The sequence below is a fragment of the Trichosurus vulpecula genome, chromosome 8 (genome assembly GCF_011100635.1).
Source record: "Trichosurus vulpecula isolate mTriVul1 chromosome 8, mTriVul1.pri, whole genome shotgun sequence".
Lineage (NCBI taxonomy): Eukaryota > Metazoa > Chordata > Mammalia > Diprotodontia > Phalangeridae > Trichosurus > Trichosurus vulpecula.
In genome coordinates, this window is record NC_050580.1 from 169,209,735 (window position 1) to 169,237,419 (window position 27,685).

At 40.7% G+C, this 27,685-nt stretch overlaps 1 protein-coding gene across 5 annotated transcripts; it reads left to right on the plus strand.

Annotated features, from left to right (window-relative positions):
• The first annotated feature begins 1,416 nt into the window (after positions 1-1,416).
• On the plus strand, positions 1,417-26,133 carry USP50 (ubiquitin specific peptidase 50). 5 transcript variants are annotated; one of them, XM_036737284.1, is made up of 7 exons: positions 1,417-1,656; positions 8,501-8,695; positions 9,212-9,407; positions 15,670-15,879; positions 17,894-18,036; positions 24,179-24,311; positions 25,849-26,133. In XM_036737284.1, exons 2-7 carry the CDS (start codon positions 8,550-8,552, stop codon positions 26,038-26,040), a joined length of 1,020 nt encoding a protein of 339 aa, XP_036593179.1. In that variant the 5' UTR covers positions 1,417-1,656; positions 8,501-8,549; the 3' UTR covers positions 26,041-26,133. The 5 variants fall into 5 exon arrangements, with proteins under 5 accessions (XP_036593179.1, XP_036593176.1, XP_036593178.1 ...); XM_036737281.1 differs by lacking the exon at positions 1,417-1,656 and adding an exon at positions 2,971-3,136; XM_036737283.1 differs by lacking the exon at positions 1,417-1,656 and adding an exon at positions 6,664-6,938.
• The last annotated feature ends 1,552 nt before the right edge of the window (positions 26,134-27,685 follow it).

Sequence of the window (27,685 nt, forward strand, 5' to 3'; positions counted from 1 at the left end):
ACATTGTGGTGTGCTTGATAAATACTTGTCGAGAGGGGTGGAGTCAAGATGGTGGAGGAGAGGCAGCCACCCAGCTGAACTCTCCCAACATTCCCCTCCAAACAATCTTAAGATAATGCCTCCAATAAAATTTTAGAGCCATATAGCCAAAAAGGTCAGGATGAGATATTTTTCTAGCCTAAGACAAATTGGGTAAGATGGAAGAGGTCTGTGACAATGGGGTGTGGTGTGGGTGCCAGCCCAGAGGGCACATACCACAGTACCATCTGTGGGCCATAGGGGTGTGATGGCAGCAGCTGCAGGAGTTTCCAGTCTAGACACAGTAAGGTAGGGCGGGCAGGGTGGGACAACTACAGGGAATCCAAGAAGGAAAGAAGCACTTATGATCAGTCACAGAAGAAAAAAAATCAAAGTGATCTATAGCCACATGAAACAATGCTCTAAATCACTATTGAGTGAAGAAATGCAAATTAAACCAACTCTGAAGTATCATTTCACACATATCAAATGACAAATGCTGGAGGGAATGAGGGAAAATATACTAATGGGGGGGAGCTAGGTGGTGCAGTGAGTAGAGCTCTGGCCCTGGAGTCAGGAGGACCTGAGTTCAACCTCAGACACTCGACACACTTACTGGCTGTGTAACCTTGGGCAAGTCACTTAACCCCAATTGCCCTACCTTCTCCCCTCCAAAAAAAAAATAGAAAATACCCTAATGAATTGCTGGTAGAGTAGTGAACTAGTCCAACCATTCTAGAGAACAATTTGGAACTACACCAAAACACCAAGCATACCCTTTGACCCAGTAATTCCTTGCCTTTTCTATTTCCATGATATGGCTAATATGGAAATGTTTTTTGCATAATTCTCAGTGGGTAAGGGAGGAGTAGGAGGGAGAGAATTTGGAATACAAGTTTTTTAAAAGAATTTAAAATAGACATATTTTTTAAAAATTTTAAATAAATACTTGTCAATTGATGGGGGTGGACAGATGTGGGCTAAGTAGATTCAGAACTGGTCAAACAGCCCGGCCCACAGCAATACTAAAATGTCCCAAACACTTAGGATGTGGAACATGACTGGCATGGCATGCATATCAATCCTGTGGATGACAGAGCTGGGAGAGATAGCTAACACAATTGATAGTAATAGCAGCTAGTATTCAACAAGATCTTGATAGGAAAGAACACTGCACCAAACCCTCAGAGCATCTAATTTAATATGGATAAATATATAATTTTATATATTAGTTCAAAAAGTCAATTTAACAAATACAAAGTGGGAGAATTATACTTTGACAGCAATTGATCAGGAAAACAACAACCACCACTGCCTAGGGGTTTTAGAGGATTACACGGTCAATTGTGAGTCAACAATATGGCAACCAAAAAAGCCAATGAGATCTTAGGCTGCATTAAGAGAACCAGGGAGATGATGTGCTCTGCCCTAGTCAGGCCTCGTCTAGGGTAATCTGTTCAATTCAACACCATATTTTAAGAAAGACATTGATAAGGTGGGAAACTGCCAGAGAAGCGAAACTGAGAAAGAAAACCCTTGACTTCATGCCACATAGACTGGCTAGAATGAATGAATGAAGCATCTATTGAGCACTATGTGCAAAGCATTGTACTAAACATTGGGGATACAAATAGAAAGGTAAGACAATTCCTGCCTCTCAAAGACCTCACATTCTAATGAAACTAGGGAAATTGAGCCCAAAGTCGGGGGGTTGGGGGGACTAGGATAGTAAGTGATCTGAAGGATGGTTGAAGAACTGTCACAATGAAACATATTTATACTTGTTCTCATTGGTCCCAGAGGAAGAACAAGAAGCAACAAGTAGATAATATAGGCTTGATGTCAGGAAAACCTTCTAAAGAATTATTGTTCTCCAAAAGTAGAATTTCTGGAAGTCTTCAAAGGCTGGATGTCCATTTGTGGGTCATATGGGAGTTTACTACCGACTCCTGAGATTCTATCTGCATGCTCACAGCTCAAAATAATACTGGCCATTATCAGAATTATGAAGATATGTGGTCATTTCCTCCTTCCTGGAACCTCCTTTTGAAGGAGTAAAAGACGAACCAAGAGAGTGATGCTATAAGGAGATGACCCAAGCGTTGGACATGAAGCCCAGACCAGCAGGTCAGCCATGGAAGAGGAGCAAAGGCTAATTAATCCCAGAGATGGATGAGGAGCCTGGAAAGTTTGGGGTTTTCGTTTTCGTTTGTTTTTTTTTTTTTTTACAACTGGAGCACCTCTGGTTGAGATGGATGTGAGAGTGTGCATATATAAACACAGAAAGAGCAGAGCAGAAAATATCTTCTAAATTCAATTCAACTAACATTAAGCCACCATGTGCTGTGTCTATGTGGTAGACACTGGGAATACAAAATACAATTCCTGTCTTCAAGGAATTTACAACCCATTCACAAGCAAGGTAATGCGAAGTAACAGACATTTATTAAGTGTTTACCATGTGCTAAGTATTATGCTAAGTCCTGGGGATCCAAATACAAGAAAGAAAGAAAAAAGTCCCTGCCCTCAAGGAATTTACACTGTAATGGAGGATAATACACATGAGGGGGCTGAAAAGGGTTGGATGGGGGTAGAAATCTCATGGGGGTATAGTGTCCAAGTCTGGAAAGTCAGGAGAAGCAAGAGGGGAATGAAAGCTGGGTGGCCTAAGCCCCTTCCCAAAATGAAGATCCCAGGAGGAACTCACCATTAGGGAAAGGGAGTCAGCATGGCAGAGGGTGTTCCATGATGAAAAGGTAGCAGAGGCTGAAGTAGCCAAGTCTGGATAACTCAGGAGAACCAGAAGGTGAATGACAACAAGCATCTATTCATTAAATGCCTTCTCTCCATTAGGCAACTGTGCCAGCAGCTGGGGCCACCCAACAAATAAACAAATAAATTACCCTTTTCTCAGCAGCCTGGGTATTTCTACTGTCCATCTTCCTTTACTGTGGTTATTATGTTGTTGACTTCGGGGACAGTCACAACTATAGGGTCATGGCCCATAGTATCTATCTGTTGCCTTGAGCATGTTCCCACAACATGCAGGAGTGGTCCATCCAGGTGGGGAGGAGGGATCAACCAAACAATGTTACCAAGAAAATAGAAGTCATCAGTTGTAAGTTCCCCTTCCCTATTCTATACCCCGCAAACTCCTCAACAGCCCCCATCATTTCTTTGTCTTCGGAGTCGGCTCTTCCCCTTGCCAGTGCCAACCTCTACTTATGCCCTTTGTTCTGATCCCTCACAGCTCCAGTGGTTTGCTCCTTCCATTATCTCCTCTTTCTCTGATCTTCATTCTCTTATCATCTACTGGCTCCTTCCCTGCTGTCTATAAACATACCTGCCCTTGAAAAAAACTTCCCATCTTCTCCCTGTTGGTGCCATACACTCTTAGAAAAAAAAAATCTTCTATTTCTTCTCTTCCCCCTCACTTTTCAACACCTTATAATGTGGCTTCTATCCTCACCACTCAAGTGAAATTTCTTTTTTCAAATGCAAAGGTCTATTTTTATTGTCATCTGTCCCTTCTCCTTGCATATTCTCTCCTCCTTGGATTTTCCCAACACTGGCACTCTTGGTTCTCCTACCTGTCTGACAGCTTCTCGGTCTTCTTTGCTGAATCCAACATCTGTGTCTTATCCTCCTGCCCCCCCCCAAAAAAATCTTGGGTGTCCTCTCCCAGGGCTTCTTGTAGGACCTCCTCTTTCCTTGTCTTGGTGATCTCATAACAGCTCCCATGAGTTCAATTATCATCTATGCAGATGCTCCCAGATCTATGTATCCAGACCTATTCTCTCTTCCAAACCCCAGTTGTGAATTAACAACTGCCTACTGAACCTTCTCCAAGGCCACTAGGTGGTTCATGGGAGAGAAGGCTGGATTTGGAGTCATGAAGATAGTTCAGGATTTGAACTGTGACTCTGGACAAGCTTACCTTAACCTCTCACAGCTTGCTTCCTCATCTGTGAAATGGGAGTAAGAGCACACCCTCATGGGATTGTAAGCCTCAAATGAGATAGTAGACATAAAGTGCTTGCAAACAGGGCTTTGTCAATGTTAGCTAGTATATTTATCTCAAGGTCTACATGTAAAAATCAAAATCATTATCTTCTCTTCCTAAGTCCACCTCTCCTCCAATCTCCTCTTATCGTCCAAGTTCAAAACCTTGAGTGGTCCTGGACTGTTCCCTTCCTTTTCCCTACAACCCTTTATCCAATCAGTTTCTGAATCTCATCAGTTCTATCTCACAACATCTCTCTCCCACAGCCACCCTTTTTTTTCCAATCATAGTCACTACGCCAGTTCAGACCCTCACCATCTCTAACCTGGTTTATTCCAACAGCCTCCTAATTGGACTCTAGATTCCTTCTGGTCTCCTCCCCATTCTAATCCTCCTTCCACATTGCTGCTAAAATCATCTTCCTAAAGCTCTTGCCTGAGCTTTCTTGCCCAAGAGCCTTCAACGGCTCCATGTTCTTTACAGTTTGTATTCCCCTCCCCTAGTAGAATGTACACTCCTTGACTGTGGGCCACTGTTTCTTGTTTTTCACTTTACATCTCTGCCACCTTACATTAGCACCTAATTACATATAGCACACAATGAATGCTTGTTTGATTATATTGGATAGGAGAAGGGGGAATTAGTAACATGAGAAAATGAGCAAAGGAAGCTTTAGTTAGTCCTGGGACATGGTTTGAGTGGGGAATGCAGGGAACTCCAGATATTGGACCTTTGCTTCTAATAAGTTTGAGGTGTGTGTATGTGTGTGTGTGTGTGTGTGTGTGTGTGTGTGTATGGGATTACATTACTAGCTGGCAAACTATTTCAAGGGCAAAATAGAATGGAAACTAATAACTTAAAAGCTAGTACATAATATATAGTATTTCAAGGTTTGCAAAGCACTTTACAAATATCTAATTTTATTCTCACAACAATCTTGGGATATAGATGCTACCAGAAATTGAAATGGAGAGGTAAGAATTGCTAACTCAGGTCTGGGAGGAGTTTGAAACCTAAGCTTTATGATTTGAGTCAGGGCCAAGAAGAGATCAAAAGTTTTCTAGGAAAACTGTATGGGAGTCATAATGAGTGACCAGGGTGTAAATTGACAAAGAAACAAAGACTCCTGATGTTTGCCCCTGGGTCATAGCTAGTGGGCACAGTGTACCAGAAGGTAGCAAGTGATGGTGAGACTTTATGCATAGTATTCCTTCCCCCTCTGTGCAGGTAGAAGTGCATGAAAACCATTCTACGAAAAACTGCCCCATCTAGTCCCAATTTTCTTTAGAATGCTCTCTAACCTCCCCTTGAAACAAGTTTGCATCTCATGATCTTTATGGACATGAGATCTTCCAAATTCCAAATGGGCTACGAAGTGAACTCATTCTCAGAGATCAAATAATCATTCATACAGTACTACTTTCTCCAGGTTTTTGTTTTGTGATTCTCTAGCCTTGTACTCTTCCCTACAAAGCTCAGCCTCAAAAAAGGGCCCATTTCCAGCTTTGTTATTGTAAACACTGTTTCATCAACCAGCAACAATTCACTTTCAGAGAGGGCTTTGTGGTTTACCAGTGAGCTCCTCTCACAACCCTGAGGTAGCTGGTGTATTATCTGTATTTTGCCAATGAGGAAACTGCATTTGAAAGAAGTTGAAGGACTATCCCAAGGTCACACACTTGGGGAGTGTTTCCTGACACCAAATCCATGACTCTTTCCACTATCCCCACGAATACCTCCCATGTTGGCTTCTTTACGTCTGTTGTTTTTCCATGTTTTCCAATATGCCTTCCCTCAATTTTGCTTTTACTTCAGTTGTTCTGATTCTCTCCACTAATGCAATGGTATCTCTTAGTTGGGAAAAGAGCTTGGAGGTTAACTAGGCCAACCTTGACATGATACGTAAATCCTTCTCTTCAATATTCTAGACCGAGTTTCTGCTTGAACATTTTTTCAGAGGTCTTGTTCTTTTTAGTCTCTCTTCTTCTTCTTCTTCTTCTTCTTCTTCTTCTTCTTCTTCTTCTTCTTCTTCTTCTTCTTCTTCTTCTTCTTCTTCTTCTTCTTCTTCTTCTTCTTCTTCTTCTTCTTCTTCTTCTCCTCCTCCTCCTCCTCCTCCTCCTCCTCCTCCTCCTCCTCCTCCTCTTCTTCTTCTCCTTCTCTCTCTCTTCTCTCTCTCTCTCTCTCTCTCTCTCTCTCTCTCTCTCTCTCTCTCTCTCTCTCTCTCATTCTCACATTTTACTTACAAATTTAAGAAATATTTTTCCAGTTGCCAGTATTTGGAATCCACCCCACCCCACTTCTAGAATCTGAGATCCTGGAAGTTTACCCTTCTCTCCCTCTCCCTCCCCTACTTTATCCTGGTATAATTCCTGCCCTTAAAAAAAGTATCTCTAGTTACAACACTTCCTCCAGATCAATGAATTGTAACTAGGACAAGCAACTTGCTTACAAACAAAAAAAAGGTGGAATTATATGCAATTTAAAAAGAAATAGGTCTATTTAGGAAAAGGAGCTATGCTTATAGTTGAAATACCTTCTCATAAAAATATGAACTATGAATAGCAGCCAGGGCAGGTACATCCCATAGCAACATGTTAGAATCCTGAGGGAAAAGAGAAAGGATTATGATGCACAGAAGCTCCAAGTTGGAATGGTACCTGAAGTACAGATGAAAACCAGTTTGGAGCTACCTGTTGGGGGGGGGGAATAGAAATTATTTTTTAAAAACCAAGTCAACAGAGAGTGTGAAAGAGAGAAAGAAATGAAGTTAAAAGGTTAGACAAGCCTCAATAGCAGTAACAACCCAACACTCTCCTTCCCAATGGCTTCCAGATGTCCTCCTGATGACTTCAAAATCTATTATGTTCTGTGAGTCTGTCTCTTCTACGGTGCTCTAGATAACGGATTAAGCCAAGGGGTAAGACTATCACAGAAGCAGGGAGGGGTTCAAAGCTACCTTTACAAAGACTTTCTCAGCGGTGTGTGTGCTGTGTTTTGAATCATTGAATGATAATGATGATCTAAAATTGAAGGAGAAAAGTGATAAATATATATAATATATAGAAATAAAATTAAATATAGCATATATAATTAATGATATCTAAATTAACATGGATATATATGGAGAGAGAGAGAGATATTCACTGGGGCAGCTAGGTAACCAGTTCAGTGGATGGAGCACCGGGCCTGGAGTAAGGAAGACCTGAATTCAAATCTGGCCTCAGACGGTTACTCTCTGGGTGACCCTGGGCAAATCACTTAACTTCTGTTTGACTTAATCCATTGGAGAAGGAAATGACAAACCATTCTGGTACCTTTACCAAGAAAACCATATGGACGGTATGGTTCACAGGGTCACAGACATGACTGAACAACATATTCAGTGCAATTCATAAAGGCATCTGGCTTAAGTGGGTATCCCTTGTCATGAAACAGACAGAAGACATCCTGATGATGTTTCACATGTGCAGAGATCTAGAGCCAGAAGGGAACCTCAAAGACCATCTAATCCCACCCCTTCATTTTACAAACAAGGAAATTGAGATCCAGAGCAGTGACTTGCCTAAGGTCACTCAGATGGTAAAAGTCCACAGTGGGCTCTGAACCCTAGGGCATCTGACTCTAGAACCAGGGATTTTCCCACTGTACTCACTCTTCCTCCCCTAAAATTACTTATCTAAAAATGAGTACTTTTCAAACCCTTGTGAAGATAAGCTACAAAGGGGAAGGGAGGCATGAGGGGTGGTGGAAAGGGTCTCAATGGCCCTTCTGTACATAGGAGGGAGAATCAGAAATGATAAATTCTGAGCTTTACAGCCCTGTGACCAAGAGCATCCATCTCCATTCCTTCTGTCTATCTTTGGCCTATTAAAATTGCTTCTCTCTCTAAGGGAGGGCTCTTGTGCATGAGGAAAAAGTAGCCCAACAGTCTTGACTCGAGTTCAAAGACCTAGGCCTTGAGCATCTCAAAGATCTGAGTTAGCCATTTATTTTTTCACTTCACTTTCTGGGCATTGGAAGGGCTTATATCTCCTGTCTAATCAGTTCTCCCTTGATTAAAGGAAGACAGAAACTTCACTCTGGTTTATTATATCTGTGTCCCTGTATCTTCTGGCAGAGATGTAGGCATTTGGTCTAAGCAGCATAGAAATAAGCTGTGCAGGTTCAGCAGATTGATTGTAGAGGTCAAGAGGAGGAGTATATGGATGCAGAGGATCATGCTTGACACTACTGACTTTATAATTGTTATTTTCACTTGCTGGCTCCCTCTGTCTCTGTCTCTCTTCAAATTACCTTGTGTTTTCTTATCTGTATACATGTTTTATTCCTTTAGTAGAATGTAAGCTCCTTGAGGGTAGGGGACTGTTTCGTTCTTCTCCCCCTGCCTGTTAACAGGGACTTAATAAGGTTGTTCAATTGAATTGAATTGTGTCCATCCTGCCCCTCAAAATAATTTCTTCCTTTCCCTGTGGCACACAGCACAGAATGTACAGATTATAGCGACACCAGCTCTGTCAAAGAGTCTAGTATGGCCCAGCAACATTCCCAAGGTGTGACAGGTCTTCGTAACCTAGGCAACACATGCTACATGAATGCCATCTTGCAATGTCTCTGCAGCATCACCCCACTGGTGGAATACTTCCTTTCTGGAAAGTACATCACTGCTCTTCAAAAGTAAGTCTATCTGTGTCAGGCTACCCACTTCCTGACAGAGAAGTGATGTATTCAGAGTGTAGGTCAATGTGTGTGTGTGTGTGTGTGTGTGTGTATGTATATACATATATGGATATATATTTTGGATATGACTAATGCAGAAATTCGTTTTGCTTGACTTTACATGTTTTATAACGGTGGGAGGGTGTTTTGCTCTGTTAGTGGGGTTGGGGTAGAAGTAGGGAGAGAGGTGGACCTTTCTTGGGGAACAAATTTAAATAAATAAAAAAGTAAGTCTTAATTGAAACTCAAGCTTCTTCTTCCTTTAAATTGTCAAGCAACTTGGTGGAGGCTGCTGCCAGCCAGATAAATCAGCTGGGTTTGCCACAGGAGATCATCCTCTCCCCACTTCATTGGGCCAGCCAGTCCCTGAAGGATGAAGAAGGGAGAGGCTCCTTAGAGTTCTCTGCTCCATTCTCAAGTGTTTAAGCATGGCTTTAATCATACAATACCCCCTGTTCTTTTCTTCTTTGGAAGGGACTGTGGTGAGGTTGCCACTGCTTTTGCGTACTTGATGACAGACATGTGGCTTGGAGACTCGGACTGTGTCTCACCGGAAGTGTTTCGGTCAGCCATTGGAAAAATCTACCCAGCATTTCTGAAGAGGACACAGCAGGATGCTCAGGAGTTTTTGATTTATGTTCTGAATGAACTTCACGAGGCTTTGAAGAAGGTCAGTGGAAGGTGTCATTGGACTAGACTTATTGTACCTGACCTTTAAAAAAATTTCCCCCTGCTTTATAAACATGGTGGGCTCTTCCCCCAGAATGACAACTCTGTGTATTGACGCTGGACACAGGTTTCTCAACCTCAAAGACTTGCTTTGGCCTCACCGAGGTGCCTGCCTCAGGGACCTAAGAATCCAGCTCCTTTTAGCCCTCCTCCAAACAAGCCAAGGCTTCCAATGAGTATTTTAAGAAGCCTAGTATCCCAGCCCCTATTAGTGAAGCAAAAAAGAAATACTACAGACCACCTTCTTGATGAGTGAGTTCTTATCCCCCTTTCCCCACAAGATATCTCAGTCTCCAGCCATGCAACAAAATGTGGCCTTCTTTCAGCCCTGCCCCCAAAAAGGACTCATGGGAAAAGCCTGAGTACACTGATGAACAGGTGGAAACTACGTCACAAGGTCTGGGTTAGTCAGTCAGTGAACATTTATCAAATACCTACTATGTGTCAGGCACACTATGTATTGTGCCTGGCATATGGTAGACACTGAAAAATACTAGGGATACAAACAGAGGCAAAAGACAGTCCCTCTCCCTGGGTTTCCATTTAGCACTTCCTTACTTCTTTGGGAATCTATTCATTCCCTCCCTATTGCTCACCACTACCATCCAGCTTTCTCTCACCTCCTGGCCAACAATCACCGGTCGCAGCTCTTCCAATTCCTTTGTTTGTTTTAGAAATCCTTGGTATTTGCTTAAGGTAGGGAGAGGAGAGAATCATTACCTCTATTCACTGTTATCCTAAAATTGCCTTCTTCTGCATCTTGTTTTTTCTTCCTTTCCCCCATCAACCAAGATTTTATTAAGCCACAACTATATGTCAAGCACTGTGCTGGACACTTATAGGGATACCAGGAGAAAACAAAACGGTCTCTGGCCTCATGAGGCTTACATTCTAAAACCTTAGATCTTTGCTTTCTGTCATTTCATTTACCTTTGACCCAAGGCATTCTGGAAAAAAGAGTTGTTTTGTTTTCCTACTGATGTCAGTTCTACTTTAGTATCCACAGGTGCCTTTCTCCTGACCTTCAGGAAAAGGAGATGGAAGGTGGGAGTAGGGGGAGGAGGATGGGGAACACCACTTCTGCCACCAAGAGTTTTGGCTCCTTTTCTGAACTGATAAACAAGAAGGAAAAGGGACTGGCCCCAGGTGCTTCTAAAGAGCAGCCAGCCTCTCCTCCCACCATAGTAGGAATTTGAATTTGAGGCTAAAAGTGCTAACCAAGGCTTTTTGCAAGAGAGCATTGCTTTAACTGATTTTCTTTTCCTTTTTTTTTTTTAAAGCAAATGAAACTACATTTTGTTGGGGAAAAAAATACCTAATGATACAGCACACCCAATTGGGTCAGATACATTTTGTCACTAGGTCAGAGACCCTCTCTGGGCCTGTGTCCTCATCTATACAAAAAGGCACTGGATTAGATTATTTCTAATTGTCCTTGTCCTTGTAGTTTTTACAGTCTGAGTCTAAAGTGCCCTGCAAATAAAACATTATTTAAGTGGCTTGGTGGAATATTTTTTTGGTCATCAGATTTTTTAAGTAAGATATATAATGTGCTCCTATTTAATTTGCAAACCAAACACCCCAACACAAGCTTTGCATTGAATTAGAAAAAAAAAACCCATGATAAGATGTGTAATTCAAAATCTGAAGTTTATTCATCAGACCTATGGTTTTCCGTCTTAGTCTGAAATCCTGAAAAGATGAAAGTCTCGGCTCCTGTTGAAACTGCAAAATTTGGATCCTAAGATCCAAGATCCTAAGATATGGGGGACATGTAGTTGATGGAGCTTCAAACCACAACTATTAATAATTCTCACTTTTCATTTTCGATTCTGTTTTATATTAACAATAAGATGTTCCAAGCAAAGCATTTCTGTTTTGCCACCATTTTTTTATCATTAAAAAAAAAATCACTTGGCCATTCACCTGACACCATCCCCTTCTGGTTGTTGAGTGGGCCAACTCTGGAGCAGTGTACAAAGAATTAGTACTACTTGGGAGATTGTGGCAGCGAAACAATGTGATGAGAAGCATCTGAGGAGCTGCTATTGGCTGGAACCAATGGACGTGATACACTTGATCCTATAAATACTATTTGTGTCATGGTTTCATTCAAACACTTGGTGTTTTGTGATTTCAGATCCATAATCTTTTAAAGATTTTGCAGTTTGGTGCAAGGGGTCTATAGGGTAGGTGATGCAGGCCTGGAAAGAATACATTCAGTATCTTCACCATTAAAGCCCTGCAGGCCAGGTTCCATGAACAAGAGGAAGTTCGTGAGCTTCAAGATAGGACTTTTTCTCCCTCACAAGAAGAGTAAAATTGCCTTTTGAGCCAAAGAAATAATTGTGTGGTTTTTTTCTTAAAGAACACTCTAACTCTCGGGGATCCAGGACACTAAGGCATACTGCTCCATTGCTTTAAGTTCTTCCTGTACGACATCTAATTTAATATGGGTCACCATGTAATTGCTATCAGTCAACCAAACAATCATCACGCATCCATCAAGACTGTTACTAGTTACAATAGCTTGCCTTTATATGTAAGATCTGCAAAGCACGGAATTATTATATTTACACATCTCATCACAAGTCTTTTGTTGTCAAGCATTTTAAAGCAAATTCATTTGTGTAATGTTGAACCTGGGGATGAAAAAGCATCTACATGCCATGAGTACTAGTAGCTATGGGTTCACGTATGGGATAAGATCCTTAAAGTATCTCCTACTCCTAAAAAGGAAATTAGCGGGAGTGGAAAGTTTTAAGAAAATAATTTATATGTCAAATAAATTATTCTAATGGAATATATAGACCTTTAGCATGTTCTAATAACAAGTTCTGAAAAGGCCTTGAGCATGTAATAAATTCTAGAAATGGGGTTTGAGATTTCACATATAAAATTGTGTCGATACTCTAAGAAGATAGAAATAGCAAGTAGTATGTCATAACAGACTTGGAGGCAGAGAAGCAAATCCACTGGGAAGGGACCATTCCAGAGCTGCCTAAGGAGGAGGCCTATTCTGGGATGTGCAGGGGAAGATGTTTCCAGGGACCAGATAACTGCATCTGGGCCATCTGGGACTCAAGATGAGATGTGATGATTAAAAGAACATTGGGAGTGGGTTACCACAAAAGATTGCTGTTATTGGATATTGATGAGCATTATCTATTGCTTTTGTCTTCCGTTTCATGGTATTTATGTTTATTGAGTTTTCTTGGTGACTTTGCTGATATATCTATATCTATGTATCTATCTATCTATATCTCCCCTCTAAAATTAGTACATAGTGTACCCTCCAAGTGGTCTGATCTGTAATATGCCTTAGTTTACATACAGGGGCTATTTACTTCTACTACTTACTTCTCTCCTTGGGGAATACATGAGATTATAACTAAGTTTATTCAATTTTATGACATTGATGGAAGGGTGGAATTAGGATGGGACACTTGTTTCCTATTGTGAGTTTAAGTTCCTCAGTTTATAGTCACTAATTTGACATAATTAGCAGCAGAGATTAGGATGATGAAGTTGGGGATACAGATGTGATGTGAGACTGAATGTGGTGCTGAATCATATATATTTGGTTTGGTTGTTCAGTCATTTCTGTATATATGGTCAGCACCAAATGGGGAAATTGTTGAAAGTTATGGTGACTCAGTATGCCACTGTTTCCAGCCCTGCTTATCAATCAGTATTGCGGGAGGCTCTGGTGGGGAAGGAGACACTGAGTCCGCAGCTTTTTGTATGACGTGCTCTTCATCATGTACCCCTACCTGTAAATTGTTATGTTCTTGCTACCTTGGAGAGGAACTGAGATACAAGGGGCCAATATCTTCTCCTGAGGCAGTTCTATCTGAATTGTCTTAAAGTTACCTATAAAAGCTGTCCCTACTGTGAAGCCATCCCTGATCTTCTGTGATCAGCCCATCAACATATTGCTACCTTGACATACTTATAATAAAATCCTTTGAATTAAAAAAAAAGATTTGCAAAGCGCTTTACATGTCATTTGATTCCTAGGACATGTGTGCTGTCACTGTCCTCCTTTTACAGATGAAGTAACTGAGGATGAAAGAGGTAGTAGGGACCTCCCCAGGACCACACAGCGAGGCAGTGGATGAAGTAGAATTATGAACTCAGGTTGTCCAGACTGCCGCACTCTATCCAATGCACCCCTAGCTGCCTCCAGAGTTACTTAAGTGGTAGGCACTGTGCTAGAAATTACCTAAGTATGAAAATATTTTGTGTGGTGTGGTATAGAGGGGTTAGCAACCTGTGGCGCTAACAATAATGGGTACAGGAGATTTTAGTGGTGGTATAGCCAGAGTTGTGGAGACGGGGTCACAAGGGCTTGTTTGCGGAAGAAATAATCCACCTCTCCATTCCCACTCAGTCTCTGAATATGTCTCAAAGACACGGATTGGGTAACCAGCTCCTTACATAATGCATTAGACAGGGATCCCAACTTACTTGTATTGACTCTTCTGTGATTGCTTCTTGACTGTAGATGACAGAGTAATACGGTTCAACTGAATAAGCATTTATTAAATGTTGATCATGTATTATGACCTGAAACCAAATGAAACCAAAATGGCTTCAAGAAACTTAGATTTTACTGATGAGAAACAACAGGTACCCAGATTAGTAGAGATAGGATATGCAATTTCTGGACAAAGAAAGCAAGCTTTCATAAGTGGAGGGATCAAGAAAGGCCTTGTGAAGGAAGGAGGCAGTGCTTCTAAGGGGTAAAGGTGAGTGAGGATTCCTGGCATGGGAGTTTCCTGTGCAAGGAAACAGGAGGTGAATTGTCATGCACAGGGAAAAGCAACAGGATGGTGTGTCTGGAATGTATAGTATGAGAGAGAGAAGGTCATATGAAATCAATTTTAAAAGAAATGTTGATACCAGGCTTAAGGGGGGGGGAAACCCCTCAGTGCCAAACAGGTGTTTGCATGTTTGAGGCAAAGAGGTTTAGCTGAAAACTTCTTAACAGCGAAGAGACACAGCCAGAGCTGTGTTTTCATAATACCAATTTGTTACCTGTGTGAGGGATGGATAGACTGGAGTGGGGAGAGAATGGGGGCAGATGGACCAAGGAGTTTTGTCAGTAGTTAAGGCAGGATGTGAAGAGGACCTGAGCTTGACAGGTGGCTCCACAGGTGGAGAGAAGTGCAGACAGGTAGGAGACATGGAGTTCAATTAGCCAGGACTTAACAACTGATTGAATATGGTCAGTATGAGAGAGACCCAGTCAAGGATGACTCCAAGGTTGTGAACCTGGGCAAATGAAAGAATGGTAATTTCCTCAACAGAAACAGGGAAGTTAGGAATAGGGATGGAGTTTGGTGACAAGGAAATTTGACAGACCCTACAGGACACGCAGATGGACATGTCCAGCAGGCAACGTATATTGCTGTTCACACTGTTTTACTAGCATGCCACTATATTCGTTTTACTAAATAATATCCATAAGATTCCAGAATCTCTCCACCATCCAAGTCAATACTATATACATATAACGACACACACATGTAAGACATGCAATAATAGATGAACAATTTCTCTAGTCCATATTTTGTAAGACTATGGTACAAACCAGTTTAGAACTGATATTTATGAGGTCTATGAGCAATGGGATCACGCTTTGTGTTCTTGCCCAGTAGATGTGTTTAAATTTGGAGAGTATGCTGGGTTCCCAGAACTTTCATTAGCAGAAAAACATGTACAACCAGCAGTAAGCAGCAGGGTTCCAGTTCTGATGAAAGACATCTAATGACATCTATGAACTTTCTTTTCTGGATCCCATTTCACAGTTGAGGAAACTGGGGCAGACAGAAGGGAGGTGACTTGCCCAGAGTCACACAGCAAGTGTCTAAGGCCAGCTTTGAACTTGGGTCTTCCCGACCCCAGGCCTCCTGCTCTGACTTGGCATCTAGCTGCCTCTTATGATCTTTCTAATGTCATTAGAGTCTTTCCCCTCCTTAATCTAAAGATGATGAACTTCAAAAGGAGGAAATTATGATTTAAACCACACATAAGCTCATGAGGAGTATCTTCTAAAAGAAAAATCTCATTGGATCACTGCCAGGAATCAAAATGGAGGGGTTCCTATTATGTTGACAGCAAATCATTCATTCTACTTATGAGTTTTGTTTTATTGCCAATTTCTAACTTTTTTTTCTTTTGGGGGGGGATTCCTATAGTTCCGCCGGAAAAGACCACAGGAGAATGGACTTACTACAAAATGCTACAGGAAGGTGGCTTCCAGTGAGTCCTCGATCATCACTAGGCTTTTTGAAGGGCAACTTAATTATGACATCGTGTGCTTGAAGTGTGAGAACTGTACTTACAAAAATGAAGTCTTCACTGTCCTCTCCCTCCCCATCCCATCAGAATGTGAATGTTCCCTTCAGGTAGGTAATCTGTCCCACCAGTCTGGTGCTTCTGCACTATCACAAGACATGATGCTTTGCCTAAAGGATCTTGAATGCTCTTTCACAAGAAAGGCATAGTAGGCATGCTGTCAAAAGACCACGAATTTACTTCTCTTTATGCTAACAACAATTGGCAGAGTCGGACCATTGGTCAATGCTGGGATGGATCCTTTATAAATCAGGTCCATTTTAGATCTGTTCTCATGTACTCTCAATCATGGATCATTCTATGATACAGAGGTGTGGCTATGTGCATTCAAGTAATCACTTTGGTAATGAGATGTTCGACCATGTCATGTGTTTTTCTGTGAATAGAAACTGCATAGTCAATATTAGTTGGCAGTGAACTGAAAACACAAACTGCTGATGCCCAGATCTGAAACAGATTATAGGCAAAATGTGTACTTTCGGCTCAGTTTCAGCTCCCAAATCAGAGAAGATCTAGGGAGACATGCTAGAGTTTATTGCTACCTGGATTGTGGTGCTAACTGCACTGCTATAATAGGTGTTACTTAGCATTCCCTTCCTCCTCTCTTTCCCCACTCTGGAATCAGCCATCAGTCAGGTTTCCCTTGAGGCCTAGGGACAAGGCTAGGTGAATTTGAGTGGTATAGCTGGTTTCAATTTTTCCTCCTCCCTCCAAGATGTCATAGGTCCTTTAGAAGCAAATCAACTTGTTTCTAGCATCTGACTTCAGACAATTCTAACAATTCCATATACTTTCCAAATAATAACGCTTTAGAAATAGAACCATCAGAATTTCTCCTCTGATTCTAGATCTGTAGTATTAGCATAAATCTCCCCAACTGAAGAATCCCAGTGACAAAATTTATTACTTCCTGAGGCATCCAATTACATGTTGGGATAGATTTAACAGTTTGGAAGACACTCTTCCTATTCAGTTGAAACTAGTCTTCCTATAACTTCACTATCCCTTATTTTGCTCTTTGTGTTTAAACAATAACTTTCTGACAATCCTTCAGACATTTAGACTGTAATCATGCCCACTCTAAGATACCTTTTCTAGGTTAAGTATTCCTGCTTCTTTCAAACAATGATAATATGATACAGTTTCAAGGCCCCTCACCAACCTGTTCATCCTCCAGTTTATTATTATTATTATTATTATTAGTAGTAGTAGTAGTAGTAGTATCATTCCTCTTGGTAAGTGCTCAATTCCTATTAAGAAGGCCAGATATCATATTAGCTTTGGTTTTGGGGGGGAACTAGGGGAAGGTGGCCACATCACAAAATTTTTAAATCATTCTGAGCATCAAACCCCCAAGCCTTTCTAGCATACATTGTTCTATAACCACATCTCTGTTCTGCAAGTGTGTTACTGAGTTTTTTTTTTTAACTTTAGTAAGACACTCTACATGTGTCCTTATTAAACTTCTGGCCCATAATTCCAGCCTACTTAAATTTTTTGGAATCCTGGTTCCAACACATTTGCCATTCCCCCTCCCCCCATCCCCATCCCCATCTCCACTTTTTTTAACCCCATAAAGCAGCTCTGTAAATTAAGTATCCCCAAGCTAACTGGCTCACCTAGAGGTTGTGCTCAGTCCAATTTCTGCATAGTAATTGTGTATCTAGAAAAATAAATGGAATCAGGGTTTGTTTCCCCACCACTTATTTAGCATAAGTTTCCACTCACCTGGGTGACAGTTGAGAAGCTAATTCCAAAATCGATTTAAACAATCTACAGCTGATTTTCCTCATTCACTCATCTTTTTTGTTAGTAAAAATTAGAGAAATGGAGATCGGAATTCCATATATTTACATAAACCCATACTCCCTGTTGGTGGTAGTACAGATCTTCTGTGTTTCTGTGTCCTCACTCCTTGCCTTAACCCCTCAGTTCAGCTTGTCCTGGGGTTTCACAGTCATATTGTAATGTGGCTGCTTCCTTGGCTGTTAATAAAGCTCTAATCTGAAGAGGGGACAGGTTCCCTTTATCCAGTTTGGTCACCAAATGCTTTTCTCTCAACAGGAATGTCTTGGATGTTTCTTTCAACAAGATACACTCACCTGGAATAACCAAATTCATTGTGCTTTCTGTGAATCCAAGCAAGATGCAGCTGTCAGAGCTAGCATAGCCAAAGCACCAAAGACAGTTATTTTTCACTTAAAGAGGTATGGATTCTTAGGCATATGTAGACAGAGTTCAAAAAATGGAGTGGACCAGAGAACTAGCATCATAGTTAATCTGAACAGTTGTATAAGACACAGTTAGTCCTGGAGCAGTTCACTGATTCTGGGAATTGAATATATCTATCTAGAGGAAGTCCTACCTTAAGACAAAACATGTTATATAATTGAATTATCATTTAAATGCTATCGCCCTAACACCACAGTTCCCCATACCTTCCCTTTACTACCTCAAATTACACATAGCTCTTTCCCAGAAAGGTGGCAGAGGAGAGAATGGGAGGAAGATCAAAGAATTTTAACCAAATAGAAAGAGATCAAGTTCCAATATGGAAGAATCTTTAAATATCACTCCCCACTCAGAAAGACTATCATTCAGTAAAAGTCACCAACATGGAGTGCACCAAATGACAATGAGTAAAATATGTATTCGCCTAGACTCGTGCAAAGCCTTGAACTTTAGGGATAGAGAAGAAGAAAATTGCCTTTTTATTTACCAAGCTAGATGACACACTAAGCAGCTGCAGCATGGGAAGAAAAATGGCAGGAGAGACAACCGATAATTTGTGGGAGACAAAGTTGAAGACGTATACTAGCATTAAAACCAATGTCTCGGATGTTTAGTATATGATGCACAAAGTATGGCTATTTAACAAGGAGAATTAAGAACTCTTACAGAGACAATCACTGGGGCTTGATGAGATGGTACTCAACTGGAAGGTGGCGCTAAAAGGATATACATTATTCATAAGGAAGAGAAAAGCCAACAGTATATAAAGGGAAGGTGTTAATGGCATTGCATATTAGGAAAATCTACTCATAAGAAAGTCCAGAAATGGGAGGGCATGGTGGGAAGCATTTGAGCAAAAGTCGAAAGGGTAGCAAATAGAAGTGACATTGCTGTGAGAAAATGCCACAGATTACCTAGATAAAAGAAAGAAAGATGAGTTTATGGAACAGAGCACAAACCTGGACACAAGGGCATGATATCGTAGTGGTGGGTTTCTTCAATTATCTGGACACCTGCTAACATTCTCTGCCAAAAAGCAGAGGAGCTAATATTTCATCCTTCAAAAGGTAAAGGTAGGCTCAGATTTAATCTAGCTCAGCTCAGTAGATTAAATCTGCCCTGCTTGTGAAACAAGCATCAGAAATGGTGAGATTTCTTAAGACTACCACTATGGCAAATCCTTAATAAACTCTGTCTTTTTCTTTGGGAAAAAAAAGGTAGAGGAAGGAACCAGAGTAACTGATGCTTCTGGACCTGATCCTGACTAACAAAGGCAGGCATAAGGGTGGGATGGAACTGGCTGCTGAAACAGAAATGAAAACCTCTGGGAGGAAATGATCATAATGTGTTAGAATATGTGATAGAGAGGAAATTGTCTGAAATGCACTTTAGATTTTGAGATAGCAGATTTCCAAATATTTAGGGCAAGGAGAGGCAGACTCCCATGACTTAAATTTCCACAGGGAAAGTGGCCCTCCTCTATGGGGAGTTGCCTTCAAGAATGAAATACTCAAATAAAAACCAGAAACAATTACAAAAAGGAAGAGGCAGCTGTCTAAAGAGATCAATGTGGATATACAGAGAACTCTATGACCAACTTATAAGAATCTGAGCTAAGACTGATGAATGCTAAGGATGACAAAGTGATATTAGTAGCTATGTGGAGAAACAGAAAAGGATCAAAGAAGGGAAAAGACCTTTATTTTGGAGAAAGAGGATAAATGAAAATGGAGAAAAGGCAGAACTATTCAACTCTAATTTACTATTTTCTCTGCCAAGGAAAATGAGAGACTGAGAAAGATAGAAAAAATTAGTCAAGGAGCTGAAACTCAAGAGATGCGAGGTGGTGGTAGGAGAGGACCTAGGTTAGCTTAAATGAGCTTAAGTCACCTGGCCCATATGAATTACATACTAGAATTCTAAAAGAACTAGTTGGTGTGATTGCTGAGCTACTATCAATGATCTCTGAAAGATAGTTGAGAGAAGTGGAGGTTCTGTTGGATTGGAGGAGGGAAAATGTCCAATGGAAATGTTTGAAAAAAAAAAAAGGGAAACAGAATCTGCAAACCGTAGTAGCAGTTTAACTGCCATTTCTGGCAAAATGCTACAAAGACCTGGGTTCAAATCCTATCTCTTAACACTAGTTGTGTGAACACTGGTAAGTCACTTGATCTTTCTGATCTTTATTTTCCTCATCTATAAATGGGAATAATACCTTCAATATTGTTGTAGTGGATAGTGGCACAGTGGATGGAGAGCTGGACTTAGAATCAGGACAGAACCGAGTTCAAACCCTGCCTCTGACAAATGTTGTGAGGACCACATTCCATGTTCATGAACTTTGAGACTACTTTCTTCGATCATAATCTGCTGTCCCTTCTTCCTTGCATTCCAAACCCTGTTTTTCATTTCTCTAGGACCTCCACTCCCTCCACTCCCCAGTTCTTTCCTAAGCCCTCAACTGGGATGGATGGCTACTCTTTTTCCTTCCCCATCTGACCCTTTATGGAACCAGTTTGACCCTAACTGTTCCCTTGAGTCCCTTGTCCTTTTATCCTATTGAAAATCATCTCACCAAATTTTAGCCATGCATTACTCCCACTATCTGCTGCCTTCACTCATAGTCACACATACTACTGAAGGAAGCTGGAAAAAATCACAAATCCAGGCTGTGTTCACTACAAATACCTAAATCTCAACTGGACGTTCACCGCAGCAAGACAAATAGTTTCATACCTCCCTAATTGAGATGCTATCTGCCTCGCTACAGAGACTTTTCCAAAACCTGTTCATCCCTTCTCAAGCCTTGCATAATTCCCCTTCCTCCCCATTCTATCACCTGAGAAACTTTCCTCCTGAGTACAGAAAAACTGAAGCCACTCGCTGAGCTCCCCTTTCTCATCACATCACTCAGATGCCATCAGCTACTATGTCCTCCAATTCCATCCCACAAGAAGAGGTGGCCCTTCTCCTAGTCAAGAGTAACTAGCTACATGCACAAATGCCGAGTACAAAATTGGTTCTTTCTCTCAAGGAGTTTCATTCTAATGATATCTTCACATCCCTAGAGGATGTTTCCCTGGGAAATTTATTTCTGAAAACTTCTGCACAAGGCATGGAAAGGGAGCTGGACTCAAAGCAGGAAGGCCTCTGCCATAATAGTTTGTGAGTCCCTGGGCAAGTCACTTGGCCTCTTCCTGTTGTAAGCAGCTCTGGGTGATCCTTCTGGAGGGCTTCTTGAAATCTTTTTTCATGGAAATCTCCATAACATGTCCAAGAGTCTAGCTCTTTCTAGACTCCTGAATAAGAAAAGTAACTAAATTTGGCTAACTTACCCCTTGACAAAATATCCCCTAAAAAGGTTCCATTAACGCTATATTGGCATTGAATCCCACCACATTACAATGGAATTACTTTATAGGAATTATTTTTCTTCCTATTTTTAAAATTTTTTTGAATTCCATACTTTATTAATTTTTTTTGTTTTCAGCATTGATTTCCACAAGATTTTGAGTTACAAATTTTCTCCCCATTTCTACCCTCCCCCCCCACTCCAAGATGGCATATATTCTGATTGCCCCATTCCCCAGTCAGCCCTCCCTTGTCACCCCTCTCCCCCATTCCTTTTCCCCTTTCTTGTAGGGCAAGATAGATTTCTATACCCCATTGCCTGTATATCTTATTTACTAGTTGCATGAAAAAACTTTTTTTTTTGAGCATCTGCTTTTAAAACTTTCAGTTCCAAATTCTCTCCCCCCTTCCCTCCCCATTCACTCTCCCTAAGAAGGCAAGCAATTCAACATAGGTTGCCACACATGTATCATTATGCAAAACACTCCCATAGTGATGTTGCGAAAGACTAACTCTATTTCCCTCCATCCTATCTTGTCCTCCTCTATTCAATTTTCTCCCTTGACCCTGTCCCTTTTCAAGAGTGTTTGCTTTTGATTACTTCTTCCCCCTATCTGTCCTCCCTTCTATTGTCCCCCTTTCTTATCCCCTTCCCCCTACTTTCATGTAGGGTAAGATACCCAATTGAGTGTGTATGTTATTCCCTCAAGTTAAATTCAATGAGAGTAAGATTCACTCATTCCCCCTCACCGGCCCCCTCTTCCCTTCCAATGAACTGCTTTTTCTTGCCACTTTTATGTGAGATAATTTACCCCATTCTATCTCTCCTTTTCTCCCTCTCTCAATGTATTCCTTTCTGATCCCTTAATTTTATTTTTTTAGATACCATCCCTTCATATTGAACTCATCCTATGCCCTCTGTCTATATATGTGTATATTCCCTTGAACTACCCTAATACTGAGAAAGGTCTCATGAATTACATACATCATCTTTCCATGTAGGAATGTAAGCAAAACAGTTCCACTTTAGTAAGTCACTAATGATTTCTCTTTCTTGTTTACTTTTTCATGCTTCTCTTGATTCTTGTGTTTGAAAGTCAAATTTTCTATTCAGTTCTTGATTCTTTCAATTTCTATTTTACCCTCTGGCTCTAGAATACCAAGGCAGTTTTTCTTGATAATTTCTTGAAAGATGATATCTAGGCTCTTTTTTGGATCATGGCTTTCAGATAGTCCAATAATTTTTGAGTTCTCTCTTCTGGATCTATTCTCCAGGTCAGTGGTTTTTCCAATGAGATATTTCACATTGTCCTCTTATTTTTTCATTCCTTTGGTTCTGTTTTATAATATCTTGATTTCTCATCAAGTCACTAGCTTCCTCTTGCTCCAATCTAATTTTTAAGGCAGTACTTTCTTCAGTGGTCTTTTGGGCCTCCTTTTCCATTTGGCTAATTTTGCCTTTCAAGGCATTCTTCTCCTTATTGGCTTTTTGGAGCTCTTGTGCCATTTGGGTTGGTCTATTTTTAAGGTGTTATTTTCTTCAGTATTTTTTGGGTCTCCTTTAGCAAGTTGTTGACTTGTTTTTCATGACTTACTTGAGTCACTCTCATTTCTCTTCCCAATTTTTCCTCTACTTCTCTTACTTGCTTTTCCAAATCCTTTTTGAGGTCTTCCATGGCCTGAGACCAATTCATATTTTTCTTGGAGGCTTTTGATGTAGGCTCTTTTACTTTGTTGACTTCTTCTGGCTGTATGTTTTGATCTTCTTTGTCATCAAAAAAAGATTCCAAAGTCTGAGTCTGAATCTGAGTCTGTTTTCGCTGCCTGTTCATGTTCCCAGCCAACTACTTGACCCTTGAGCTTTTTGTCAGGGTATGACTGCTTGTTGAGTAGAGAGTACTTTCTCCCAAGCTTGAGGGGCTGTGCTGCTATTTTCAGAGCTACTTCTACACAGCAAACTGTGCCATACCAGTGCTCCTCCTCCCCCAAGAACTGCCAACCCGGACCGCAACCCAGATCCAAGCAGGCTCTGCACTCCCACTCAGATCCGCCACTTAATTCCTCCCACAGGGTGGGCCTGGGGCCAGAAGCAACAGCAACTGGAGCTCCGGAAGCAGCCCCAGAGCTGCACCACCCCCGCTGCCCCTGAGGTGGTGGCCGAATGGCAAACTCCTTCCACTCTGTCCCAGCGGCTTTTCCCACTAACCTTCTCTGTTGTCTTTGGTGTTTGTGGGTTGAGAAGTCTGGTAACTGCCACAGCTCAATGATTCAGGGCCCTACCACCTGTTCTGCCCAGCTCCTGGTCTGGTTGATCTTGGTGCGGCCCATGCTGGGCTGTGCTCTGCTCCACTCCCACCTCCGTGCGATAAACCCTTCCCTGTGACCATCCAGGCTTTCCTGGGCTGGAGCCCTGCTTCGCTCTGCTATTTCGTGGGTTCTGCAGCTCTAGAATTTGTTCAGAGCCATTTTTTACAGGTATTTGGAGGGGCCTGGGGGAGAGCTTAAGCAAGCCCCTGCTTTCCAGCTGCCATCTTGGCTCTGCCCCTTTCTTCCTATTTTTAAAGGACTTTTACAGAGCAAAAATCAATTGTCTTTTTCCTCATGTAATTTTGCAAATTACTTAATTTTGGCAAATTATTTAAAGAAATTCATCTGGTTACTGTGAACTATGTATGAATAATATTAAAAATACAGGTGATATCATTCAAAACTGGAATCACCAAATGGAGCATTTACCATGCATCTGTCATTATTTCCGCATGTTAGGTTTGACTGTCAGGGTAGAGTGAAGAGGAAATTAAGAACAGATATCCATTACCCACTCAACAACTTGGATCTTTCTCCTTATATTTATCCACTTTTTCGGAAACATCCTAAATACAGCCTTTGTGGAGTGGTGGTGAGTAATATGATCAAATTGTTCTAAGTAACCCAAGAACTTTACAGAAAATTGCTCATCTACTATCCTATGACCTCTTGCTACAAGGTATAAAACTAGGAACTGATTTTCATCTAGATTGGGCCTCTAGCACACTCTGCACTCAGGTTTCCACAATCTATACCAACTTCAAATTTACATTCCATCTTGGTCATGGAATCACCTTAAGATTTAGTGAATTGGGTTGGAGAAGGTCCTAGATAACCTGAAGGTGCCAAGTGTTTGGGGAGTGAATCACCCAGGGCTCTTCCCAGTATCACTACCTAAAAGCAAAGAGAGAGAGAATTTGTGGAAGAGGAAGGTTCTTTTCAGCCAGTGCCTCACCTCTCATCTTTGTTGAACACTACTTTAAAAAGTTATTTTTAACAGCATTTTGCTGCTCTTGCTTTCCTGTTTGAAAAACAATAGTGTCTTCCTTGTATATTATATAAAATTCAATGTCCAATATGCTCAGTTTGTCTTTAAGACTTCACAAGTTGACTTATCCCTCTCCTCTGCCCCAATTTCTCATTATAAATTTTGTTGTTCTAAAGAAGTTCTAATGTAGAAAAAGTTGTACTCAAAACTTTAAGGGGTAATTATTTACATTACCAAAAGATTTAGATTTATAAAGGGACTTAGCTAAGATTTCTTAAATACCCATCCCTTCTTCCACTTATGTTTAAATAGCATTAACTTATTAGGAAATATGAAAAGAGGCTTCAACTAATAAAAAATCAAAAGTCAGGACAAAACATCTCTGAAATGACTGTTAGGCCATCAGGAAAAACAATTTTAACAAATTTGTAATGTAAAATAATTTGTATTTTCCACCTCATACTCTCTTAGCCACACAAACCTAGCTATACACCAGCATCTGCTTTAACATCCATATATTACATTTTCCTCATTAGGAATGTTCTATTTACTTTTTCTATATTGAAAGTGTGATCTTACCTTCTCAGACTTCTCTGCACCTTATCACTTCAACTGCATTACTCCAAATTCCCCCAGAATTCAAGTTCTAGGTAATATTTATACCACACAACCTGTATTTGTTTATAAGTCTCTTTGTAAACAATTTTTTCCCCTTTCATGTATTAGCTCTTCTCCCTAATGAAACCTGAAGTTCCTCTGGGCAAGTAGCAAGCAAAGCCCTCTTTCATGTTCTAACAGTGGTTATTTTCCTTAACTATAAACCATATATTTCCAATTGTTGTCAACCTATTTGCAAAGCTTTTAATATTTGATAGACTCAATGGATATAGTTTGTAGGTAGTCCCAGTGGGCTAAAAACACAGTAACTACACCAAGTCCTTTAAACTTCCTTTCAACTAATTCTTTATGAATGATCCAAAATTTGGAAAATTTAGTAATTTCCTAAACTTAGTACAATAATTTCTTATTAAAAAAAAAAGTCTTCCCCTAGATTTCTTTGTACTTTAGTAATGAGTCTTCACATGGAAAACAAAACAAAGCAAATCCCAAAAAACCAGCTAAACATCTCTCTCTCCTTCAGAACCACTTTGGTGATCTAGACGGTGGCCACTACACGGCATTCTGCAAGAATACAGTCAACCAGACCTGGTATAGCTTTGATGACACCCGAGTTTGCGAGATTCCAGATTCTGCAGTTCAAACCGCAGCTGCGTACCTCCTCTTCTACAGCTGTCAGCCCTTTTCTATACCTACCCCAAAATGCAAGTGCTAGGAAAATGATGTTTTCTGAAAACTGTGAAGCAAGAGATCAGAAATCACAGTGGTAGCCGTTTTTGCTTAACATTAAACCTGTGCATCTGATATGACTCCCTGGCTTTTTTAAGTCTTTCTAAGTCACAAGGCCTGGCCCAAATGACAAGACAGTGCTAACACTTTTTAGTGCCTAGTATCATACCATTTATCCCTGTGGTGCAGGGCCTACAATAGCCAAGCAGGCCAAGGATAACTATGCAGCCTGGTGGTTGGGACAAGAGGAACCTTAGGACTTGCCCAGATGCTTGAAGAGTCTGTTCCTTGACTGGTACCAAGAGAGCCCCAGACCCATCATAATTCCCAGAGATCACATCTAGGTTTCTATGCCTGGAGTAGGTCAGAACTAGTCCTTATAGGAATAAGACAAGCATTTATTAAGCATCTACTATGTGCCAGGCACCGTGCTAAATGCTTTACAAATATCTCATCTGATATAACAATCTCGATAGATGCGATTATTCTTATTTTGCAGCGGAGGAAACTGAGGCTGACAGAGGTTAAATGATCTGCCCAGAATAGCACAGCTAGTAAATGTCTGAGGCTACATTTGAACTTATGTCTTCCTGACTCTAGGGCACTCTATTTACTGCATCACCTAGCTGCCCCTGGGGTGGCTGTGATCCCTTATGTTAATTCCTGTCCAGAAACCATAGTTTTAAAAGTTCTGACTCACTATAAGGTTCGATGATGAGCTTAATCCTTAAACTGATTGGTACTTTGGCTAAGAAACCTTCCTTTAAGCCAGGGGTTCTTAACCAGCTTTGGAGTGGGGGTTGGGGGGTAAACTTTTTTTTAAACGTCTGTAACTATTTCAGTAGAACTGGTTTCTTTTGTAATCCTATGTATTACATGTAGTTAAAAACATTATGCTGAGGAATCCTTAGGCTGTCAAAGGGGTACATGACACGAAAGAGGTTAAGAAACCCTGCTCTAGGCTATGCTCATTTGGCATATATTGGCTTAAACTGTGCTATCATAATGGCTACAAAACTTTAATGATAAAACTTCCTCATTTTGTTACTTGAACTCACATTCCCACATAAAAGTTCACTACCAAGAATTCAACTCAGGGTCCCTTTAAAGCAAAGTTGGAATAAGATGCAATTTGACTTCGGTTATGGTGGGTTTCCATTGTCCTTTTAAACAAGAAAGCACTATTTTAACATTCCAAATTAAAATTTTTTCTTTAAGTACTTAATGGAGTTATGGCTCAAATTATGAAGGGATCAAAGGGCCACTGTTTTGATTCAAATGCTTTATAGCTCTATAGTAATAAAAAAAATTTGGTATTGTTGTCTTAATCAAATCCTGGGTCCCAACTCTTCAGTTTAGCCATTCAGTAGGAATTCTATTAAACCGTTTATTGACATCATTAGTTTAGCTTAAAAATTTTCCATTTCACTTTTTAGAATAAAATTTAAGCGCACAAATTCAGACCAAACTCAACAAAAAAGTTTATTGATGTTACATAATCTTAATTAGGCTCTCACTGATACAAGGCAATTCTTTTACAACTTAATTGACTAACTATCCTACTCATGACAGCAGCTTTTCCAGAACTTTTCACCCCTCCTCAAACCTTCCATGGCTTTCTCCTCACCACC

Bases quoted from the DNA above. Each gene is read 5' to 3' on its own strand.
- USP50 (XM_036737281.1), top strand. From the start codon at position 3,048: ATGTTCCCACAACATGCAGGAGTGGTCCATCCAGGTGGGGAGGAGGGA. The intron at 3,137-8,500 runs GTAAGTTCCCCT...TGTGGCACACAG, and splicing joins GAAAATAGAAGTCATCAGTT to CACAGAATGTACAGATTATA. The intron at 18,037-24,178 runs GTATGGATTCTT...TCCGCATGTTAG, and splicing joins GTTATTTTTCACTTAAAGAG to GTTTGACTGTCAGGGTAGAG.